Consider the following 24,342-nt stretch of genomic DNA (forward strand, 5'->3'; position numbering starts at 1 on the left):
TCCTCAACGAGGTCCTCACTAGTCACCAAAATCAAATCTAAAATGGGCTCCCCCCTCGTCGGTTCGGCTACCACTTGATGAAGGAAATGATCAGCAAGCACATCTAGGAACATCTGAGCCCTATTATTGCTACTAGCGTTTGTTCCCCAATCTATATCCGGGAACTTAAAGTCCCCCATAATTACACAGTTCCTATTAGTATTTACTTCTCTAAACACATTAAATAGTTCTTTATCCATATCCTGGGTCGATCCCGGCGGTCTATAGCACACCCCAAGCACTATCCCCGGGGAGGCTCTAGTAGTCCTTTTACCCAGTGTGAGTATCGCCCAGACGGATTCCGTGTTATCTATTCCATCAACTATTATTTCTTTACAGCTTATCTCACTATTGACATACAATGCCACCCCGCCAGGGCACTGCTAGGTGCCATGATTTTTATTCTCATACATGTACACAGGCATGATTAATACACATGTTAATCCTGATATTCTGAGCACAGCCTTCTGGTAACACTTGATGCAAATTTTCTGTGTAATAATTATCAGAGTCCATGTTAGTGAAAAACAGTATTAACAGTCCAACACATCACCTTCATATTGGTGCACATAACAAAAGTCATGTGGTAGCGGTGGGGCTGAGGGGTTCGGCCTGTGGGAAGGGGCTCAGGGCTGGGGCAGAGGATTGGAGTGTGGGTGGCTGAGGGCTCTGGGGTGGAGCTGGTGAATAAGGAGCTCGGGGTACGGGAGGGGGCCCAGGACTGGGACAGAGTGTTGGAGTGCGGGGGGGCACGGGCTCTGGGGTGGGGCTGGAGATGAGGGGTTTGGAGTGCAGGCTGCCCCAGGGCAGTGGTGGGGAGAGAGGACTCCCCCCAGCCCTCTCTCACCGCAGTAGCTGGGCGAGGCTGGGCTGGATCGGGCCAAGGGAGGGGCTCCTCTCCCCGGCAGCTTCGGCGAACCTGGGCTGGGCAGGACCAAGGAAGGGCTCCTCTCCCCTCGCGGTAAGTCCAGGGCAGGTCCGCGCTGGGACCGGCAGGGAGGGGTGCCTCTCCCTGCCATGGCAGGTCTGCTCTGGGGCATTGAGCCCTTGCCCGGGGCTTAATAGGCACCTGCATGGCTGCGCAGCTTAGAGAGAATTTAGGTCCTAACAATTTAAAATATCCAGCTACCATTATAATTACCTTAAATTAACTCTCAAACTCTCAAGGAATTTTTTGCTCACCTGTCCTTCTGTATATGTTAGCAATGCTACGGGTATGTTTACACTACAAACCTAAGTCGACCTATATTAGGTTGACTTACAGCCACCACAGTAGTTACTGCACTGGTGCATGTCCACACTACCCTCCTTGGGTCGGTGGTGCATGTCCTACCAGGAGCCTGGGCTTCGGATCCCAGCTGGGAGCAGGGTCTGAAGCCCCCCAGGCTTCTCTCCCCAACTCCCAGCCAGGAGCGAGGGGGAAGCCCCACGGGCTTCACACCCCAGTTCCCAGCCCTCTAGGGAAGTGGGGGCTTTCTTGTCAATTTCACAACTCCTGCCATGAAATTGACAAGAAAGGGATGCAGTGACATAAGCCTTATTCCTCTCATGGATGTGGAGTTCTTATGGCAGCATAGTATGGCACTTACATAAGCTGCCTTATGTTGACCTGTGTAGTGTAGGCCAGCCCTAAAATGGCCAGCTTTTAGCCGATTTAATTTAAAGGAAAACTATAAAACTTATTAAGAACCTGTTGACAGTTATATTCCATTACTGTTATGCAGAGCTGGTTTATAGGAGCATTCCTCTACCTAATGAACACTGAAAGGATTATTTTATTATTTGCCTGGCAGCTGTACAAGAACACTCTTGAAAAGACATCTCTAACAGTTTTTTTTTTAAATGTGTGTATATAAAGAACATTATACCTCTCACTCTTCTTTTGTTAGAATGTTAAATATATAGTTAAGGTTGAATTCACCATCATCTAGATGCAAGGGAGTAATGCCAGGGATCCTTACTGCAGTGAAAGATCCAATTCATAGAAATAAAATATTCAGAGATGTGATTGTGATGAGATGGGATTCAGATACATTATCTTCACTCCAATCCACAATACTAATGAGAGCAGCTGATGGTGGCTGGGTTGGGGTTTTCTCTCCATTTTCTTTCCAGAGTTGGGAGACAATATTTAGGTAGGAAGGAAGGCAGACACCAAGCTAGGAGTACATGCTGCTAGGTATGGAATTTCTGATAAAGTGACCAGGGATGGAGAAATATTAGTGAGGCAAATGTTTCACAATAAAAAGTGGGAACTAATTCAGCTGTCTGAATAGCAATGGTGTTCATGTTGCTTGGGAAATTTAACATCTTCCCATCCATGGTGATGTACAAAAATAAAATAAAATTATGATCAGACTCAATATTGTAAAAACACTAGGGTTTTTTGCATGGAATAGATATACAAGTGTGAGGTTACTTAGTTAAACTACATTGAACCTACATATTTAAATGAAAACCACCCATTATAGTTAGATGTTGCATTATGTACTTAAATTCCATGTGCTGAAATTTCAGAATTTCCCAACTCAAGTATTGTCATCATGATTAAGTTTCTTCACATTTTCAGAAGCTACAGATCTAGCAGGTATAGCACTACTTCCTCCAAGGCAGTATTGCACATATGCCTGATTAATTACTTTTTGGAGTCTCTCGCCAAAAGGCCATGTACATAACAAATATGATTATAATAATTTCCGAACTTCACAGATTGTGGTGAGTGGCAAAGAACTCCCCATCGCTCAGCTTAAGTGATAAACTGCTTACAATGATATTTAAAGCAATACAGCATACTAAATTACATTTGCATTTATGTTTCTATACATTTATAGATTGACAGGTATTTAAAGTAGATCTAGATATAGAATAAATTGCGTCATGTAACGGGCCACCCAAATACCCGAAGAGAACCTGCTTCAATACAGAAATAAAATCCCCACTGACTACACACCCTTAGTTGTCACCTATCACCCCTCACTAGAACACATATGGGGTATCATCAAACAATTACAATCCATACTCAATGAGGACCACAGTCTGAAAGAAATCTTTCCTGAACCCGCCTCTTCTGGCTATCAAGCAACCCCCAAACTTTCCAAGCTCATCGTCAGAAGCAAACTCCCCACAGACCAGGACACACAAACTAAAAGTGGCTCTAGACTCTACCACAACAACAGATTCAAAACCACTGCCACAAAGATCCCTCATAACTATGTGGGTGAAACCAGATAATCACTATGCTCTCAAATGAACTCACACATATAAAAGACAAAAACACTATATTGCCTATAAATGAACACTTTTCACAAGTGATCACTCTATATCTGACCTATCAGCCTTCATCCTCAAAGGAAACCTGCACAATATGTTCAAAAGACAAGCCTGGGAGCTTAAATTCATAACTCTGCTAGACATTCAAAATTATGAACTGAAGAGACACACTGGATATATACAGGTTTCAGAGTAGCAGCCGTGTTAGTCTGTATCCGCAAAAAGAGCAGGAGAAATGGATATACAGCTTATCACAACAATCTATAACTGACTAACCACCCACACCCAAGCTATTTTTTCCCTTTCCCCCCTATGAATGGGAAGGTATTAACAGGCCACTTCACCTTGAATGGTCCCTTGATATATGTATTAACTATTTATGCTTAACTATCTTAACACCCTATATTTAGCTGTGACACTGTGAGTACATTTCTCAGACCCAAAGAAGACCTCTGTGTGAGCTCAAAAGCTTGTCTCTCTCACCAACAGGAACCTGTCCAATAAAAGATATTACCTCACCGACCTTGTCTCTCTGATATCCTGGGACTAATGTGTCTACAACACCACTGCATACAATAAGTACTCAAGCAATCTTACCATTTCTTTTAGCAGTTTACTTAGGCTATGTCTACACTACAGACCTTACAGAGGCATAACTGTACCACTGCACCTGTGCCACTGTAAGGTCTCCCGTGTAGCCATTCTATGCCGACAGAAGAGAGTTCTCCTGTCGGCATACTTAAACTACCCCCAACTAGCGGCAGTAGCTATGTCAGTGGGAAAGCGTTGATAGCTTTGTCAGCATCTCCTGCTGACATAGCACTGTTCACACTGTTTTTTCACAGTCCTGACCGACAGAAGTTTTACCAACAAAAGTGCCAGTGTACACATAACCTATGTTATGTTAGCGTAATGCCTGTATTTACCAGGCTTCTCACTATACTTTCTGCATAGAAATATAAGACAGTGATGTTTAAAGGAGAAATGTAAATGGTTTCATCAACAAAAGTTATAGCGTTCAATACTTAATAGAAGTTTTCCATCTCATTTAATTTGTTACTTCAAATGCATTGCATCTAAATCATCTTTAGAAATATCTTACTGCAGAGAAGCAGCAAGCCTCCTACTATTTAATGGGCTCATCTTTCTGAAGTGAATAATGCTCTGGACAACTCCTAAGCAAACACAAAAGCATTTAAAAAAAGACTGAAAGCTAAAACTATAAAAAATTCACGAAATCCCCAAGGATCTGTGCATGGCTATTTTACACCAGAAAGTTTTGTTTTTTAGCAATGGCTATTATTTGCACAATATGTTTTTCATAGAGAACACATAATTTACAATATTCCTTTTTCCTGGATTTAATCTAAGGATAATTAACATCTGAATTGTAATTTAATTTTAATAGCAATTAAATGTATGTACATAAATAATAACTTCTTGAGTATTTTTGTATAATACATTATCAATACTTCAAGTTTCTTTTGGCTCTTTGGTGGTAAAATAATTGTTAATTAAAATCTAGTTATGAATATTATTATTCTGATAGTGCAAGGTAATTACGCTGTAAAATACTGATACTTCAATATGTATTAATTTAATAATTTTCAGAAACTTAGTACAGATACTAAGAAGTATTAGTATATACTTGGGGATGTTGTACTTCTACATCGCTAAAACATTCTTTGGAAAAGGGTGCTATGTATTTTCTATATAAACTGTAGTTCAAAAAAGAAACCTGCCTTGGAGCTTAAATTCATAAATGTGTTAGACACTAAAAATCAGACTTAATAAACACACTGAATTTATGGCTGATTACAGCAGCCTATAACTTTCCTTTATTCTTTGACTGCAGACGTGTTAACTGCCTACTTCACGTTGAATGGTCTCTTACAACATGTTAACTCCTTATGCTAAACCATCTGTTCCATCTTGTATTTAGCTGTGACACTGAGTACCTTATCCAGAACTGAAGAGCTCTGTGTAGCTCGAAAGCTTGTCTCTTTCACCAAAGGAACTTGGTCCAATATAAGATATTACCCCACCCACCCTGTCTATCTTTCCAATGGTGTTTTAACATTTGAAACAAGAAAAAAAAGTGGACTGTGACCCCCTTCTCTAGAAATACAAGTATAAACTCCAAAAGGAAGTTATGAATTATATGCCATAAATACCTTATTCGACATATAAAGCTATAGAAAAGTGGCTTGTTAAATTACATAAGATTTTGTTACAATGGTTACTTTTCCATTCAAAATAAGTAACTACCATACCAACCTCAAAATATGTAATATACATACACACACACACACAGAGCTGAGCACAGAAAGATATGAACACATTGTATATGGTGTAATTATTTACTTGGGGCGGGGGGAAGAGAAGGAGGAAGGTCAACACCAAGGATAAGTTTTAGTTGTAAAAGCTCATTAACAAAGACACACCAATAGCAAACTCCAAATCTATTATTTCCCTAACAGTGCAATGTCTATTATAAGATGTTGATGCTGGAGACGGCTGTCATATAGATAAGCTAAAATATACTTTTCATTCCCGATTCTAAAGAGTCCTTCTAAAACATTCAATAACTCTTTTGGATTACATCTTAACCTTTACATCTTACATCCTAGTCTTAAAGGTGCCACAGGACCCTCTGTTGCTTTCTATCTTAACCTTTACTTCTGTATCCCAGTGGTTTTCAACCTTTTTTCATTTGCGGACCCCTAAAAAATTTCAAATGGAAGTCCGTTGGCCCAGGGGTCCGTTGGCCACAGGTTGAAAACCACTGCTGTATGCTAATTTAAGGACTTCCCAATGTTGTATTCCAGTTGACTAATAAAACCTAATCTCTTTCTCTTGGCAAGCCATATGAAAAAGAATTTGACTAATGTCATCAGGGCCATAGCTTCTCCCTAAGACAATTTTATTTCATACTAACTGGGACTGAAAGAAATAAGGAAAAGGGAGCATGGTGTAATCCTTTGCCCCTTAATCTGATTTACAAATATGTTTTTTTGGGATCATGAAATGACATCTCCTTCTCTCACTCTCTCTTTAACACCAATATCTCTATCACTAGCCACTTCCACTTTTCCTTACATATTTCTCCTTTCCATTTTGTGAAATGTCATGTCTCTCAGACAGATGTTTGAATGACAATACCACCACCAACGACATCTCATAAATTGGGATAATAGTAAGAGAATATGGTAAAATTATGAACTGGATATATAAAATAAAATAATTTCTTTAATGAAATGACCAATATAGCATTTTCCAGGATCATTTTAAAATAGTTTTTGAACAGAATTAGAAGAAAAAAATTTTCAAAATGATTCAGAAAATGTATTTCTACACTAAAGAAAATGGCACTGGCAGAATTGGCATTTATAAAATACAATTCATGTAACAAGGCACACAATTTATAAGACATCGCCACAAAGTACTTGACCCTGACCTGAAAATGCCCTATATTGAGATAAAAATTGCATACAGCAATATTCAGCCAATAAAGTAGCTCTCTAAAGTATCATGATTTTTTATCATAAATCTTATTACAAATCACATTCTTTCTACTTATTAAAATGATCAGAAAGAAATTATAAAAGCAATGTAAAATAAAGGTTATTGCAATTTGAAAGCTGACTATGTTTGATGTGAACCTCAAGACTAATAGTATATTTAATCCCATACAAAGAACCAAAGGAATAAATCTTCAATCACATGTCAAACTCTTTTATAAAAAACAGACTTAACATATAAGTAAAAATGGTCTATTTCAGTGAGGTCAATATTAAACTTGTATAGTTAACTGTTCACTTTTTCTTACTATTTCAGTAACCACTGCCACATTTTGATCATAATATAGGTAACCTCAGTATACACTTAAAGAAAAAACAGGGGTATTACTGTCTTGTGTATATTTAAATCTTCCTGTTGTGTTCAAATGTACATTAAAACGAATTACTAAACATGGTTTTATGCAATTCATGTGACTTTAGTTTCTCAGCATAAATATTAATTACAGATTAACATCTGACCATTGAGACACATGGGGATTATTACAGTTATTCACTACATACACATTGAAAATAACATATAGAATTAGACTATTAATTGTAACTATCATAAATCAAAGAGATTAGATTATAATCACTTTTTAATGGCTCAAGTGCAATTATACAGTAATCTGCCTAAAACATGTAAATATTATACAGTGATACTCTCATTTAGAAGATATGGCCCTTTCCTAAATTTGGATCTGCATGTATACCCGTTTGCTTGCCCAGAGCCCCACTGACTTCGGTGGATCTCTGCATAGATATAAGAATCTGTCCCTGCAGATCTGATTGCAGTCAAGATCTGGGCCTATATATAAGTAATATATTATTGCCACAAATTAACAATGTCACTTATGTTACAGGCACAGCCACTAGCCCGTACTTACAAGGCAATTATAAATAGGCTGGCAGAATTCAAATTTTATTTTTTTATAATGTTGACAGATAATATTGATGTTCATTTTTAAGGTTTTTTCCGATTTTTATTTATTTTCAATTTTCACAGTTGTGTGAAATTATGTGGCGGTAAACATCAGATGTAAAAATATTAGGGCCGTTAAGCGATTAAAAATTAATCGTGATTAATAGCAAGATAAAAAATTAATCACGATTAATCAAAGATTTAATTGCACTATTAAACTATAATAGAATTGGCATTCTATTAATGTTTAATAGTGCGATTAAAACTGCAATTGTGATTAATTTTTTAATCGAGTTAATTTGTTTTGAGGTAATCACTTGAGCCAACTGTGATTGACAGCCCTAAAATAGTCATGTTCAATCACACTGCATCACAAGTTGCACAGGTGAAAAAGAGCAGCAGCAACTGACATACAGAATCTTTACTGCTGCATGAATCCAGGAGTGGAGGAGAGGAGAGAGAGAGAGAGAGAGAAACCGACACAATTCAGTAGTGGCTTGCTGGCTGTAACTCGAAAGCCAAATGAATGAGCCAAACAGCTAAATAATTCCACAGCTGGCATTAGCTACTTTACAAGTGAACAGCTGCAGCGGGGCATGAGGTCTCCTTAGGGACCAGAGGTGAACAGGATCACTATTAAGTCTAAATTGTCCAAGCCACAGTAGAGCTTTACTAAATGTAGCACTGTGCACCCAATAAATAGCTCCCGAGTGTTGAGGAAAAAACGGTATCAGTTAATTATTAAAAACATAGTCTAGGAAATCTTTCTTTCCATCTAACCAGGGAGATTGCAATGATTCAGACTCCAAAAGTAGTAATGAAGAATCTTATCCTTTCCAGAGCAGAACGTAGGCAATGTAAAAAAGCAGCTTACACATTTAGTAAAACTATTTTTATATTGTTTTTCTCAAACACTCAATCTCCCCCAGATTCCTCTAAAGCAGGGGTGGGCAAACTTTTTGGGCCGAGGGCCACATCTGGGTGGGGAAATTGTATTCAGGGCCGGGGCAGGCGGTTGGGATGTGGGAGGGGGTGTGGTGTGCAGGAAGGGGCTCAGGGCAAGGGATTGGGGAAGAGGAGGGGTGTGGGGTGTATGAGGGGGCTCAGGGCAGGGGTTGGGGTGCAGGAGGGGTGCAAGATGCAGGCAGGGGGCTTAGGGCAGGGAGTTGGGGGGTGGGGTACAGGAGGGGTTCGGGCTCCGGCCCGGCGCCGCTTACCTCAAGCGGCACCGGGGTAGCAGCAGTGCACACCGGGGCCAGGGCAGGCTCCCTGCATGCCCCCTGCATGCCTGCCCTGTCCCCAGACCCGCGCCGCTCCCGGAAGCACTGCAGCCCCTGAGGGAGGAGGGGCGGAGGGCTCTGCGTGCACTGCCCTTGCCACGCCTCCGGGTACCTCCCCTGAAGTTCCCATTCGCCGCGGTTCCCCGTTCGCGGCCAATGGGAGCTGCAGGGGGTGGTGCCTGGAGGCAAGGGCAATGCATGGAGCCCTCTGCCCCCCTGCCTGGGGACCGCAGGGACGTGGTGCCAGCGGCGCAGCGGGCTGGACCCAAAGCCCCGAGGGGCCGGATCTGGCCCGCGGGCCGTAGTTTGCCCACCCCTGCTCTAAAAAATACCCCTGTGCTATTTTTTTCTTTTATTTCTTATCACAGATGTTCTGTCTATTCAGTTCTGGCAACTCTGAACACCAGAACTGGCAGCATATTTTGTAAATATAATTTTCCTACTATGTTGTAATGGCATTGCTATTGGACTTGGGAGCTTTGGATGGTACACAAAAATATGTTTCCTCTCGTTCCTTTATCTATCACAGCATCTTATCCTTCCAAAGGCAAGGGCTGCTTAAAGCTACAATTTCCTCCCTTCCCCGAGCAGCGTGCAACTAGAAAAATAACTAATTTTGCTGGGTTTTTATAACAGAAAACAAAGAAATAAAGTAAAAATAGCAAAGAAACCCACAGTTTAGGCTAATCTGCTTTTTGTTCACAAGTTCCAACTGCCTCATTTTAAATAAAATACCTCAACAAATATCTACCTACCTCTGTAATGACTTGTACCATGCCACAGTCATACTTTTATGTTTAAAGTAATTAAAGGGTAGTGCATAACAAGAAAGAAAAATGAGAATGAACATTTCATCCACTGGGTAACTGTGACGGAATGCATTCCTGTATTCACATCCAACACACTATTGTAAATCTTTGTACAAAGTTTGCCTTGTGAAGTATCATTTGAAAACTCATAACTTGCTGATCAGTAATATCATGGTAAAATGTGTGTATCAGTATTGTGTGTAAAGTTATAAACTTCTCCCTGTATAATGTATAAAAACTTCCTAAGTGTAAGAACAGTAGGACAGTGAAACAGACTGCTGAGAGAGGTTGCGGAAGTTCCTTCAGTGGAGATTTTCAAAAGGAGGCTGGATTGCCATCTGTCTTGTATGGTTTAGGCACAACAAACCCTGTGTCTTGGCAGGGGGTTAGACTAGGTGACCATTGTGGTCCCTTCTAATCCTGTGATTCTAATTACCCCTGTAAATCTATGATTCTAATGTTAAAAATACATGTTCAGACTCATGTAGCATCAAACTGGTCAAACAGACCTGTTTTGAACAAAGGAGTGTATGCTTCTCATAATTTTCCATAAACAGAGTCATCAAGCAGGAAGGGAGAAAACAAAGGAAGTTCACACGGGTGAAAAACCAGCAGGGAACATCCTTCCACACAAACACTTTGTCTCCTAGTTCTAAGTGGGCTGTAGTCCACAAAAGCTTATGCTCTAATAAATTTGTTAGTCTCTAAGGTGCCACAAGTCCTCCTGTTCTTCTTTTTATAAAAAGGAGGGGCAACATCCCAAGGGAACCCTCTCTTTCTCTCCCTGTCCATCTCACTCTTTGCACCTGGGAAGACAAAAGAAACATCTACTGGACTCTGGGAGAAGGGTCCTGACCTGAGAGTTTGGTCGGTAATATTGGGAGCATGTGGGTAAGAGCTTTACCTTGAATTAAGTTTAGCCTGTCGAGTTTAGCATTAGAAAGCCGTTTATCTTTATTTTTCTTTTAACTATTTCTGACTGTATTGCCTATGCTTATTCCCATTTAAAATCTCTCTCATTGTAGTAAATAAACTTGTTTGATTGTTTTATCCAATCCAGTGTGTTTAAATTGAAGTGTCTGGGTAACTCCATTTAAGGTGACAAGTTGTTTATATTATTCCCTTGAAGGAATAATGGACTTAATATATTTGAACTGTCCAGGAAAGGGATGGACAATACAAGACATACATCTCTAGGGGGGAGTCTGGGATTGGGAGTGTGTTGGGGTCACCCTGCAGTATAACCAAGGCTGATGAGAACCAGGGTGTGACTTGCAGGCTTCAGTTACACGCACACACACCTGGGAGTAACCTGCATGCTGGAAAGTTGTTTGTGAGCAGTCCAGGTTGAGCACTATAAGAGTAAAGCATTGCTAGGCCCCCCAGGTTACTGGGCAGGGGGGACACAGACTCCCACTGGTCTGGATTGCACCCTGCTATGTCACAGTAACTTTCTTTCTTATTAAGCCAGATGAGGAGGAGGCAGCTAGTAAAATGCAAAACACAGGCTATGGACCTGCCATTCAGAAAGACAAGAGAAAATGTCTTAACAGTTACAGTAGTAGTATTTCTACTGAATCACACTATAGAAAATATGTATATATTCAGCTGCAGTAATCTTCTAAAAATTATTTACTTGAGTCTGCTGTTTTCTCTTCTCCAAGATCTTAACTACTGAATGGCAAGATTTCTGGCAATGGAAAAGATCTTCTCTGCTGTGTGGAAACCTATTCACTAAAGGCAACAAACCTGATGCTGTCAGAAGCAGTCCTCAGATATAAAGAGGGAAGATACAAAGATTTCTGGGGCTTTACTGAATAACTATAAAATAAGAAAAACTAGCTAGTTCAAATGCTGAAATTAATTATACTCAGTGGGACAGAGAAGAGAATAAAGTTCAAAGTAATGTCTTCATGAAGAGATCATAAACACTGTTAGAGAGATGCAAAAATAATGCTATACAGAAATGCTAATTGTTATATGACATTTCTTGACATCAGTAATCATAATGCCAAAGCTAAAAGAGCGGGAAATGTGCTTAACTTTTTAAAAGCAATTTGGTACTAAGTGAGTACCTGCTTATCATCAATCGGAATGCAATGTTAGTACTCATGCTCAATGATGCTCAGCTGAAAAAAAATCAGACCACTGGGTAGGGCATTCAAGAGTCTTTATATGGTCAGGAACACTGCAGAACTCATCTCACAGATAATCACATCTTTTCTGAGTCTGTCTCATTTAGTCTTTAGCTTCCAGAGACAGAAAATTGCTAAGTGGCTTCAGAAAAGAAAAACATGTCAAGAATCTGTTAAGGTAGATCGCATTCTGCCTTTTGATAGATGAACTGTCTCGATTTTTTTTTTAAAGAGATTCTATGGAAGAGCTTAAAGCTCTACAGAATAGTACTTGTCAGGCACTAAAGCTGTACATGTAAACAAATCTGCTCTTTGATTGCTGACTGTCCAGCTTAAATCACTCTATGCAGAGAATATGTACATATTCACATTCTCAAATATTTAACTGCTCTTCCTAGAGGAACAAGAAATATAATATCTTTCACAGGGTCTTCTCTGCCAAAAAAAAAGTCTCTCCTGCTAACAGTATTTACTGTGAGAAACATCTGCTGTTGTACAGTTCTTTTCACTGTTCTATATGTGCCGCCCCTAAAAAACTTCCTGAGGTTCAATTACTAAAGACCCATTTCATTAAATAGCTGTAACGAGTCAGCGTGCACTCTCCTTGAAACCAAGCAGTAAAAAGGTGAAGTGTAACACTGGGTTTTAGAGATATTGGATAGAGAGAGGTATATAAAACCTGCAGATATTATAGGATAACTAACTGTTCACAGGAAATAAATGTTTGAATACAATACTGGAAAGATCACAGACCAAGAGCCCAGGATAAAGTTTTCATAAGTGCTTAAATGACTTAGGTACCTAAGCCTTATCTTCAGAAATGACTCATGCACTTAGATGCTTAAATCCCATTGACTTTCAATGAGACAGACTCCTAAGTACCTATGTTACTTTTGACAATGGACTTGAGCTCATCTGGAACTCTTTTCCTAAGAGTATATACATGCTCCAAATAGAAAATAAGAGTGACAACACTAAATTCTTCAGGTTCAGGTGTCTTAAGATGCTTTCCTCCTTAAGGAAAGAGTGGGGGAAGGAGTAATACAAGACAAGAATTCCACTTTTATAAATAGATTTAAACAAAGCAAAACACCACCATAATAGTAATACCTGTGCTGTTCCACTAAAATTAGAAGAATCCACAACAAGACACAGCAATTGTGAACACCACTTGAACTAAATTTACATAGATGGCAAACATATCTCATTTTAATTCAGAAATTTCCATGTGGTATGGCATCTTTTTGTTTTAGTTCAGGTGAACTTATGCTTTCTCTCTACTCTTCAGAGAAAGCTTGGACCCTTTTAATTGAAAATCTCAAACAAGTTTTAAACTAAAGGGGAAAAAAGACCAGAGTAGGTAGAACCTAATTGCAGAATTTAAACAAATATTTGAACATATGCAAATATGGCTTAGTTGCTAATACTTTTCTGCCTGAGGCTAGTACCTTGACTCTATTGCTAACACATTTTCGTGCCTGAGCTAGACATCTCACATGAGGGTTTGATTTCAGAACCAATATAGACAGTTAAGTATAAAGGCTTCTACAGTGGCAGAAATAAAGTTTTTGCAATAAGCCACTACACAGAAGTCATTTCTATTCCCCACTGGTGTCTGTAAAGGTAAAAGTAAAGAACCTCTGGTACAATTTATAAAGGTAGGAAATAGCCCAAGTTTTCTGGCTACTAATCCTTCCAATAGTTAAATTCGCATATTTGTGTACGTGTGTGAGAAAGAGTTGCTGTTGAACACTGAATGGTTGTCTCGTTTGCCTAGTCACTGTACCACCATTTTACTACGTTACTAGGATCCTACCTTGAAAATACACACACGAGTAACTCTGCTCACCTAAATAGTTCCAGTGAGCTTCTCACACAAGTAAAGGTCTTATCCCCTGTGCATAAGTGTTCAAAGACGGGTCCCTTAGTTTGTGATTCACCTTCAGGTACTGAGAATATTTTAGAAGTTTGTCAGTTATTTCACTTATGGAAACCCCTTGCAAATATGATTTCTTAAAGTCACATTACATACCTGGTAAACATGGAATGCATTAGCAGCTTTTCCTCGTAGAAAGACTGAGGGAATCCAAACATTAATAAGGGCACGATTTGATCTGAGCAAAAGAAGAGACAAGTTTAAAATAGGGAATCATCTTTACATATAAAAATAAAGATGCATAGAAGTGTCTACCTCCAATGCTTGCAAAATGTCCACAGTGAGCAACTGAACCAAAACTTTCTGAACACTTAAAACATCACCATTTTGCCTGAATATTATGTACTTATTATACCTAAAAGTAACAGTAAGTTAGGAACCATTAGGATAGATAATAAGACAGTAAATATCTTAATGTCACTACATAAATCCATGGTATGCCCCCATGTCGAATACTGTGTACAGTTCTGGTCATCCCATCTCAAAAATATACATATATTAGAATTAGAAAAGGTACACAGAAGGGCAACAAAAATGATTGGGGTATGGAACAGCTTCCATATGATGAAAGATTAAAAAGACTGGGACCATTCAGCTACGAAAAGACAACTGAGAGGGGATATGACAGAAGTCTGTAAAATCGTGAATGATGTGAAGAACGTGAATAAGGAAGTGTTATTTACCCCTTCACATAACACCCAATGAAATTAATAGGCAGCAGGTTTAAAACAAACAAAAGGAAGTATTTCTTCACACAGTGCACAGTCAACCTGTGTAATTCACTGCTAGGGGATGTTGTAAAGGCTAAAAGTATAACTGGGTTAAAAAAAGAACTAGATAAGTTCATGGAGGATAGGTCCATCAATGGCTATTAGCCAAGATGGTTAGGCACGCAACCCTTAAGTCTCTGACTGCCACATGCTGGGACTGAACAACAGGGGATGGACCATTTGATAATTTCCCTGTTCTGTTCACTTCCTCTGAAACATCTGGCATTGGCCACTGTTGGAAGACAGGATACTGGACTAGATGGACCATTAGTCTGACACACTATGGCCCTTCTTACTTTCTTATATTTAAGTTTGATTAGTTGGAGATCTTTTATCACATCAGTATTATTTTGAAAATAATATGTGGAGATAAAAAAATATTTTAAATGGTTTTGCATTTTCAGAAAACAGTAAAATTTCAATCATGAAGCATTAGGAGCAATTAAATAACACTATCATTTTAATTCCAAATTCTTTAAGATACATAAAATCAATTTTCCTTCACTCGCCTTTTCTCAAAAAGGATCAGCAAGATATATGGATTTTAGGCTAACAAAGGTTAAACTCCAGAAAAATCACACATTAAAATAATTCAGGCCGAAATATGGGATTTTTAGTGCAAGTGTATTTGTTCAGTACTTTTTTACAATTTTCTTTTTTTAAAAAACTGTGGTACACTAATGTTCATCTTCTGCAGTGGGGAATGAATAATTACAGAAGAGCACTGCAAAACAAAAGCAAAAGAAAGAAATCACTTTTTAGTTATGTCATTAACCCTGCCTGGCATTTCCACGGGGATTTAGTTGGTCACAACTGCTGCTGAACCATTAGCGGACTAAAAGAACCAACTGAAAACCAAAACAAGCTCCCAACGGATGTTCAGATGCAGCATAAAACTGAATTCCTTCTGTCCCAAGAGTTAAAAAAAAAAAAAAAAAAAACTAAACAGGACAAAGATTCTGAAAGTTGGCTGCATTATTTCCAATAACAGAATACCCTATCTGATGATTCACTTATTGGAAATTATGTAGGGAAAGCAATGTATTAGATTTGATTATTTGTTCCCCACTCCCACGCAGATAGTATAAAGATACAAAATTTCACATCAGCATTTACTGCAAACTTACATTTCAAAATCTGACAAACTCTGGTCTTCAGATGTCTGACTCAAATCCCCAGGGACCTGACATCATAAAAAAAAATCATGATTATTAACTTTACCAAAACCATTACTAATTCCAAGTCATATAAAAACATGCATTTCTGAGAAAAATAATTAATTATAATTAAATATATAAATGGTGCCCCTCACCTCTATATTCTGGTGCAGTGGCCATTACCCAGTGTAACTGGTGTGGTTCTGCTGCAGAAGGAAGGAAGCAAGATGCTGGGACCTCAACACAGTGTAGGGTGACCAGACAGCAAGCATGAAAAATCAGGACAGGGGTTGAGGGGTAATAGGTGTCTATATAAGACAAAGCCCTGAATATCCAGACTGTCCCTATAAAATCGGGACATCTGGTCACCCTAACACAGTGTGTCTGTACCTGCTATATGCCACACCAGACTAGCTACACAGGGACTCACATAGCACTCCAATATGCACACAGGGAACATACTAAGTTGTACAACTATGAATTGTATTATGTTTTTCCCTGAATGCTCTTTACTCCTATTCACTCAAGCTAACGTATATGCCCCCCTAACATTTTGCAACAATTGATTCAACTCTTGGCACAATCAGATACATGTCGGAAATCAGACATATGTCCTGGTACTCTCAGGAGGTGCTTCCATGGCCCACTCACACCTGGAATGTGGTATGCACAATAAAAGATAAGGAAGGTACTGGATGGTACAGAAACAGGTGCAGATTTGTGGGTTGAATCTTGGGTGATATATAGAGTGCCTTTAGCTTGGAAACGACTTCAGTATAAATACTTCAGTGCATATTGTGGGAGCAGACTTTGTATAGAAGGTGAACTTTGAGAGATTGCTTCTCAAAAGGGTGGTATGTATGTCTCTTTTTCATGTTGTACTGCTTTATTTTTGACTAATAAACTGACTATGCTTGGCTATTTGGTATCTTAAATATTTTTAATATCAAACCAGAAATGTAATCAAGTAATTAGCTATACCTGGTCACTAGTGGGTATTTCTGGGTCTGTGAATTTCCTGCCGCCTTGGGTATTTGATATGGCAGATTCAGTTATCCTTCTTGGATACTGGGGTTTAAAGACAATGCCTGCAGTATAGTTAAAACTCGAGCACCAAACTCTACTTTTCAACACCAAAACAACATTACCTTGCATCTTAACCTGGCTAAGCATGGAAAAATTCCTTCCTGTCCCGAACTGTGGTGACTAGCTACACCCTGATCCCAGTGAGAACTGTGATTCCCTGACTTAAATCAGCCTTAATGGCGGATAGACGTGCTCTCTAAATTGGATCAAACTATCCAATGGGACAAGCTCCCTCAAGGCAAGCAGCCATTAGTTCCTCTGAGCAGACACACCGGCAGGATTTGAAACACCCTCCAATTCCTGGGCAGCCCCAGAGGCAGTTCCTTCCTACACAAGGCAATCCAGAGGCAAGTGGGATGGGAGAATATCTCTGCCTCTTCCTGAACCAGAAGGTTGCACATTTATATGAAGGATAGGGGAGTGAGGTCTTGATTGCCAGAGGCCACCTCACTTTTTGCCAAACCTGAGCAACTGGGGATGATATGTGAGGAGATGGGAATCTCCATTCTAAGGACGAGCTCATAGATGCTGGAACTAGTGGTGCTGCTGTACCTCTTGGCTTGAAGTGGTTTCCAGCATATCCAGGGTTTACAGTTTGGTTCAATGGCTCTCAGCACCCCCACTATACAAATTGTTCCAGCACCCCTGGATCAGCTATGCAAAAGGACAATGGAAAGATACAAATTACTTCATGGCATCGTGGTTTCACTCTATATTCTTTATGAAAATATGCTTATGATATGAATATGACATAACTGAGATGTACTTTATGCATGATGGGTCTTGTAAGATATCATTGGAAAGGTTATCTATCATTTACTGAATGCCATTATCTAATTTGTATCATTTCTGTATCTGAAGTTAGGAATATTGACTATGTATCAGTATTTCAACTATGCTACTTTGGATGACGCCTAATGCTAACACTTCAGGTACAACAATGGAAAAGTCAGACAGGGCTGATGGCTCATCAGCGAGGACAATGAGCTGTGAAAAGCTTGGCCTTCCTGCGGACACCCCATACTGCCACTGACTCATGGACGCTGTGATACTACAGAGTCAGGTGGTCTTGTCACCTGATACTAAACATTACCTGGGACTTCTTGTAACTTTCCACTGCAAGGTTTGAGAAACAGGATTCTCGCCTTATGTGAATCCTATTTAAGGGTGGGGAAAAAGGCAAAGGGAACTCCTCCTCTCTATGGCCTGTCTGCCCAAGAAGAAAGACTGCTAAAGCCACCTGAAGAGAAGGCGGGGGGGAGGGGTCCAGTCTGAAAAGGAATATAACTGGAACTCTGAACCACAGAAACTTTGCAACCCGCCTAAAATAACATTTAGGGTGAGAATTTACATTTTGTAACCTGTTTCTTAAGTATATTGAGTTTAGCTTGCGTGTTTTGCTTTATTTGGTCAGTAATCTGCTTTGTTCTGTTATCTCTTATATTCACTTAAAATTCACCTTTCGTAGTTAATAAACAATATTTCTTGTTTATAATATAACCCAGTTTATGTAATTTCTAACTGGGGAGGGAGAGAAGTTGTGCTTTATCTCCCTCAATGTCCACAATGAGGGAGAGGGCGAATTTCATAAAACCTTTGGTTTGTACTCCATAAAGGGAGTGGGCACCAGAGTGTTGGGGCAAGCCCCTAAGGCTGAATCTTTCCAGAGCAGATCTCTGTCTCTCTGTGCAGCTGAGTGTGGCCCTGCCTGTGTGCTTGGCTGGAAGGGGACCCAGGCTGGCAGAACAGGCTGACTCAGTGGCATCCCAGCACAACAGGTGACACCCTAAAGGGCCCAAACCCATCACAATCACTTCATGTCTTTTCTCCATGTGTATGTTTTATAAATTGTTCTGAGTTTGTCTGTGTTTGACTAAAGAGGATTATCCACGAACATTTAGAACCTTAGGGTATCCCCAGTCTCTCATATGACAAATCAGATATTTCACACAAAGGTAAGCTTTACAACAAACAGCACAGTTATTACATGTCTATGCTCAGAACTTTCATGTAATGTCAACAGCTGGGGAAAAACAAAACAAAACAAAGACAGCCAAAAAATATGAAACCTGTTTCTATCGAAGCGGTTCTTGGTGCAGGTTATTGCTATCACACATCCATTGCATAACAGTGTGTTGACAGTTATTTTTAAAATGCAAATTTTTAAATTTTTAAAATTTAAACATCTCGGAGTATAATTATTTGAATCAATAATGCAAAGTGGTATATACCAATAGATGTCAGCAAATGAAACAGAACCCCAGGCTTGATGGCAGATTCTATGCAGATAGTGCTGAGTGAGCACAGGGGGGAAACGAGAGGAGGAAAATTTAAGGCAAGAGAGAAAAGAGATGAGGAAGAAAAGCTGCAGGAAAGGAGACAGGTAGTGTAAAAAGAAAAGGATTCTAGAGACAGCTGCAGGTGAAGAAGCAGAAAAGGATACAAATGGTAAGAAGGCTGTTTGGCTCATATACAACATATTATAAAAATTTAAATACACCAAATCATACATCAAAAACTGCCATTTAATCTCCATGATCTGGTGACACTGAGCAACTACAGAAACTTAATTCCTAGCAGTTATGAAATCAGTGGAATCCACCATAGGTTATGAAAGCCAATCTATCACCTGAGTCCGTGCTTTCATCCCCTGTAATCATGCTGCTAATTCTACTATTCATAATTAAACTTAAGAAATGCTCTGTTGATTAAATAACCTGATAACTGAATATCCTTTGCTATATTTCAGCTGTAATACTGTTGGTGGCTTTAAGATCAGGCTTCCTTGTTAGCCTAGATAGCACTTCCACTTCCCCCGTCCTTGTATTTAAGGAATTAAAATTTCCGTGGTTAAATCTAAGCTTTAGCTTCAGAACTCACCCCTCTATTCCTCTGGTCCACCAAAGCCTGGATTTGTTATATTTTTGGGGCACAGTGTATAGCACACCTTTTCCTTAGGGTATTTTGATAGTGAGACTGCTGATTGGTGTTATTATAAGCAGAAAGTTTGTATGTTGTTTGTCCAAGCAGTTTAATAACATCAGTGAGTTCAAATAACATGTAATTAGGTTATACTGTTCATGTGAAACTGTGGTAAAGCCAAACTGTAAGATGAATGATGAAAAACAATGAACATTCTCAATTTAAAAGACATTCTGTAATAAGTTTAATGAAAAATTTCTAGCAGCTCTTTTATTTTTCTCAATGAAAAATAATCTTTTATTCAACTGAATTTTAAAATCAAAATAGCATCTCTCATATGATGCTAACTGTAAGAACAGGATTTGTCCCAAAGCTAAGATGACCTTATGGTTAAGCAGCAGGTCCAGCTGCTAATTATCACAAATATAAGCTGCTTCAAGAGTAGGATAGAGATTCAATCCCAGCTTTATTTTATTTATTTATAAAAAATGCAAACCAACTTTTCCTCTAGCAGATGATCCTGCTCCTGCTCCTTTTCTGTACAGAAAAGAATGATACCCATGGCAGGAGCAGGAGCAGCTGCTAGAGAGAAAGCTGGTTTGCATCTACTACAAACACTGTGCATCAGCAACCAGAGAACATGACTCTGTCAGGAATTATTTTTGTTTACTGAACTAATGTTATAATATTGACCAAAAACATAAACTCCTAGTCCACCAGATTTCTAAAATGAACATAAACTGTGTCTATCTTCAGACTTCATAAACAGCCATTGATTAAGAAGATGGGGATAAAAAATTTTTGGAAATAGGCAAAATTATCAAAAACCAAAGTGGAGTCTTCTCTTTGACCTGCAAAATGTTTAAATAGGTGTCTCTGTTTGAGATAAATCTTCAGAGCATAACAGCGTCTGAGAATTTTTTCCTTTAGATGTAAAATAGGATAAAATAATCAACACTGTCAGCCTGGAGGTATGGTCCATTTATCGCTAACTGAGCATGCACACTATATTTTTATGATTACAAGTGCTATGATTACATCTAGCTGAGGTGTTTAATGCCCATTTTGCTTCAGTCATCACTAAAAAGGCTAATGGTGGCCAGATACTCAACACAAATTAACAACAAGGGGGAAAGAACATAAGCCGAAATAGGGAAAGAACGAGTTAAAGAGTATTTAGATAAGTTAGATGTAATCAAGTCAGCAGGGCCTGATGAAATTCACCCTAAGGTATTTAAGGAACTAACTGAAGCAATCTCAGACCATTAGCAATTACCTTTGAGAACTCAAGGAGGACAGGTGAAGTCCCAGAGGCCTGGGAGAAGGGCAAACATAGTAGTGTACCTATCTTTAAAAAAGGGAACAAAGGGGATCCAGGGAATTACAGATCCATCAGCCTAACTTTGATACCTGAAAAGCTACTGGAACAAATTATTAAACAATTTGTAAGCACCTAGAGAATAACAGGGTTATAAGGAATAGCCATCATGGATTAGTTAAAAAAGAAATCATGCCAAACCAACCTAATTTCCTTCTTTGACAGGGTTACTGTCCCTGTGGATGGGGGGAAGCTGTACATGTGATATATCTTGATTTTAGTAAGGCTTTCGATAAGACTCCCACATGACAATGATGAAGTTACTATCAGGTGGGTGCCCAAATGGCAGAAAGATCATACACCAAGAGTAGTTATCAACAGTTCGCTCTCAAACTGAGAGGGTATATCTAGTGGGACCCTGCAGGGGTCAGTCCCAGGCCTGGTACTATTCAATATTTTCATTAATGACTTGGATAATGGAGAAAAGAGTATGCTTATAAAATCTGCAGATGACACCAAGCTGGGAGGGGTTGCAATCATTTTGGAGGGCAGGATTAGACTGCAAAACAATCTTGACAAATTAGAGAATTGGTCTGAAATCAACAAGATGAAATTCAATAAAGTGAAAAGTACTACAATTGGGAAGAAAAAATCAAATGAACATCTTCAAAATGGGGGGAAACTGGCTAGGTGGTAGTACTGTAAAAAAAGAATCTGAGGGCTATAGTGGATCACAAATTGAATATGAGTCAACAATGTGAGGCAGTTCCAAAAAATGCTAGTTTCATTCTGGGGCGTAGTACCGGGAATGTCCTATGTAAGACACAGGCGCTAATGGTCCCACTCTGCTTAGAACTGGTGAGGTCTCAGCTGGAGTACTGTGTCCAGTTTTGGGTGTCACACTAAGAAAGATGTGGACAAATTGGAGAGAATCCAGAGGAGAGCAACCAAAATGACAAAAGGTTTAGAAAACATGACCTATGAGGAAAGGTTAAAAAAAAAACTGAATGTTTAGTCTTGAGAAACTAAGACTGAGGGGGGTTTAGTCTTGAGAAATGAAGACTGAGGGGGAACCTAATAACAGTCTTCAAATATGTTAAGGGCTGTTATAAAGAAGATGGGGATCAACTGTTCTTCATTTCCACTGAAGGTAGGACAAGAAGTAATGGGCTTAATCTGCAGCAAGGGAGATTTAGGTTAGATATTATGAAAAACTTTCTAACTATAAGGGTAGTTTAGCTCTGGAATAGGAGTCCACGGGAAGTTGTGGAATTCCCATCACTGGAGGTTTTTAAGAACATGTTGGACAAACACCTGTCAGGAATGGTAGGGTTACTTGGTCCTGCTTCAGAGCAGGGTGCTAAACTTGATGACTTCTTGAGGTCCCTTCCAGCCCTCCTTTTCTATAATTCTATCTACTGCAGTTGATGAGGTTCAGTTTTCACTGTTAATCTGCAGACAAGGAGTAAAAAAATACTTATTAGAGCAGTATTCTTTCACAAGGTTCTTCACCATGACTTGGTTTTATCACTTACTCACAAAATGAATACATAAATAAATGATGCACCCTATTGTGACTTATTCATTTACATTTTGGGTATACTGCAAATGATGTCAATTTGAGGGGGTAGTGTCATGAGTTGTCAGTGTGATAGCATATATAATAGTCTTCAATGCAGTCATATAATTTCATATATTTACTGCTATTGCCATAAAATAATGTCATCTACATTAACTGAAAAAAGTGTCATATCTACTCTCAAACAGATTTGCTTATCTTACAGTTTACAGACATACAGACATAAGGCTCTGCTCATCACGCCTTACTTGGTCCACCACTCCTCACTCTCATTGCAGTAAGAACAAATTTCCAAATAGGCTGGCAATTATACACAATTATTAGACATTGGGAAAAGAATCAAAATATTCACTGTATGAAATGAAATTTACTGATCCAAAGAACGATAATGAAAAAATGCATAGTGTTCATCATGAACCTGATTTTCTGTTGCCCTTCATCTTTGGTTTGTCTAGACCAAGCTTTTAGTCCTGTTTTAATTCAAGTTAACTAACCACAGTAAATGCTATAAACTAACAGCAAACAAATATTTGCTCCAGGACACCCTGATCTCTGAAACAAATTACCTATGTCTACACTAGCATTTACAATTGTGCTAATTAACTTGACATAACTGACCATTCAATTAACTTGAATTACTACAAAACCACAAACTCTAGTCTAGACAAATCCATTGTGCTGTTATTTACACAGCACAATGTGACTGTAAATTCCACCAAATCAGAACAGTAGAGTTTTGAACTCTATACCAGTGAAAGTAACTTTGCAAGGAGCAGGGCACCAGATAATCAGGTCCCCCTTCATGAATAAAGTTTAGGATACCTGGAATTTAATGAATGAATACTTTGCCCAATTTAACTTCTATAATAAATGGGCTGCTGGGCACAGTGTGTACAGAAACTGGTTTCTCTAGATTAAAGTTTCATGCAAAACTTAAACACTACTCACTGAGGGCCAGAATCTATTACTCATACTCACACTGAGTATTACCCTGTTCTGGGAATGGCACAATGTTCTACATGATCAAGAGTGGGAGAATCTGGTGCTAAATTAATATAGCGAATATGCTGGGAGATTTTTCCCACACCCAAACAACATAGTAGATCATCATCATTAGATTTGTACTAGCACTGGGTCAATTAATCTTGATTTCATTTTCAAAGAGGTTTATTTGCCTTGATATAATCACTTGAATCATTCAGTTTTGTGAAAAGTGACCAACTTTAAAATATTATGTACTTTGAAACCTACAGTGGTGTTCTGCAATGTCATGTGACAATCCAGTGACCTATATACTACATACAAAGTCAGTAACAACATTTGCTAAAAGTTTATACAAAATCACCTGAAAAAAAATTGAGTAACATTAGCTGGAAGCTGTTGCCTGGTGTCCTACCAGAATGGAAGCAGCCTTCCATTCCTGGGGTGGCTGCACTTCATTGGCTGCATATCAGCTCTGATGCCAAATGGTTATATAAACAGTACTCATAAACTATTTCATTCTACGCTTTCAAAGGCAACATTCAGTATCTATTTAGGATGTATTTAAAATAAAAATA

The 24,342-nt window shown here is 39.0% G+C and overlaps 2 protein-coding genes across 13 annotated transcripts in view; both read right to left on the reverse strand.

Moving 5' to 3' along the window:
* SNX29 (sorting nexin 29) overlaps positions 1-24,342 on the reverse strand; it is a 497,538-nt gene that overhangs the window by 224,916 nt on the left and 248,280 nt on the right. For 11 of the 12 annotated variants that reach the window (XR_010590846.1, XM_042861636.2, XM_005307585.5 and 8 more), the window contains 2 exons: positions 15,849-15,904; positions 14,048-14,129 (listed from right to left, as the gene is read on the reverse strand). Coding sequence is in view for 10 of the 12 variants with exons in the window: in XM_042861636.2 (XP_042717570.1) it covers positions 14,048-14,129; positions 15,849-15,904 (138 nt within the window). In the remaining 2 variants the exon portion in view is untranslated. Of the gene's footprint in view, positions 1-14,047; positions 14,130-15,848; positions 15,905-17,516; positions 17,619-24,342 lie in introns of those variants that run through there. The other variant, XR_010590847.1, reaches the window with a different exon arrangement.
* The window catches only part of LOC135973815 (uncharacterized), a 1,510,190-nt gene that overhangs the window by 181,634 nt on the left and 1,304,214 nt on the right, over positions 1-24,342 (reverse strand). The window lies entirely within an intron of this gene.

This window comes from Chrysemys picta, chromosome 10, assembly GCF_011386835.1.
Source record: "Chrysemys picta bellii isolate R12L10 chromosome 10, ASM1138683v2, whole genome shotgun sequence".
NCBI classification, from domain to species: domain Eukaryota; kingdom Metazoa; phylum Chordata; order Testudines; family Emydidae; genus Chrysemys; species Chrysemys picta.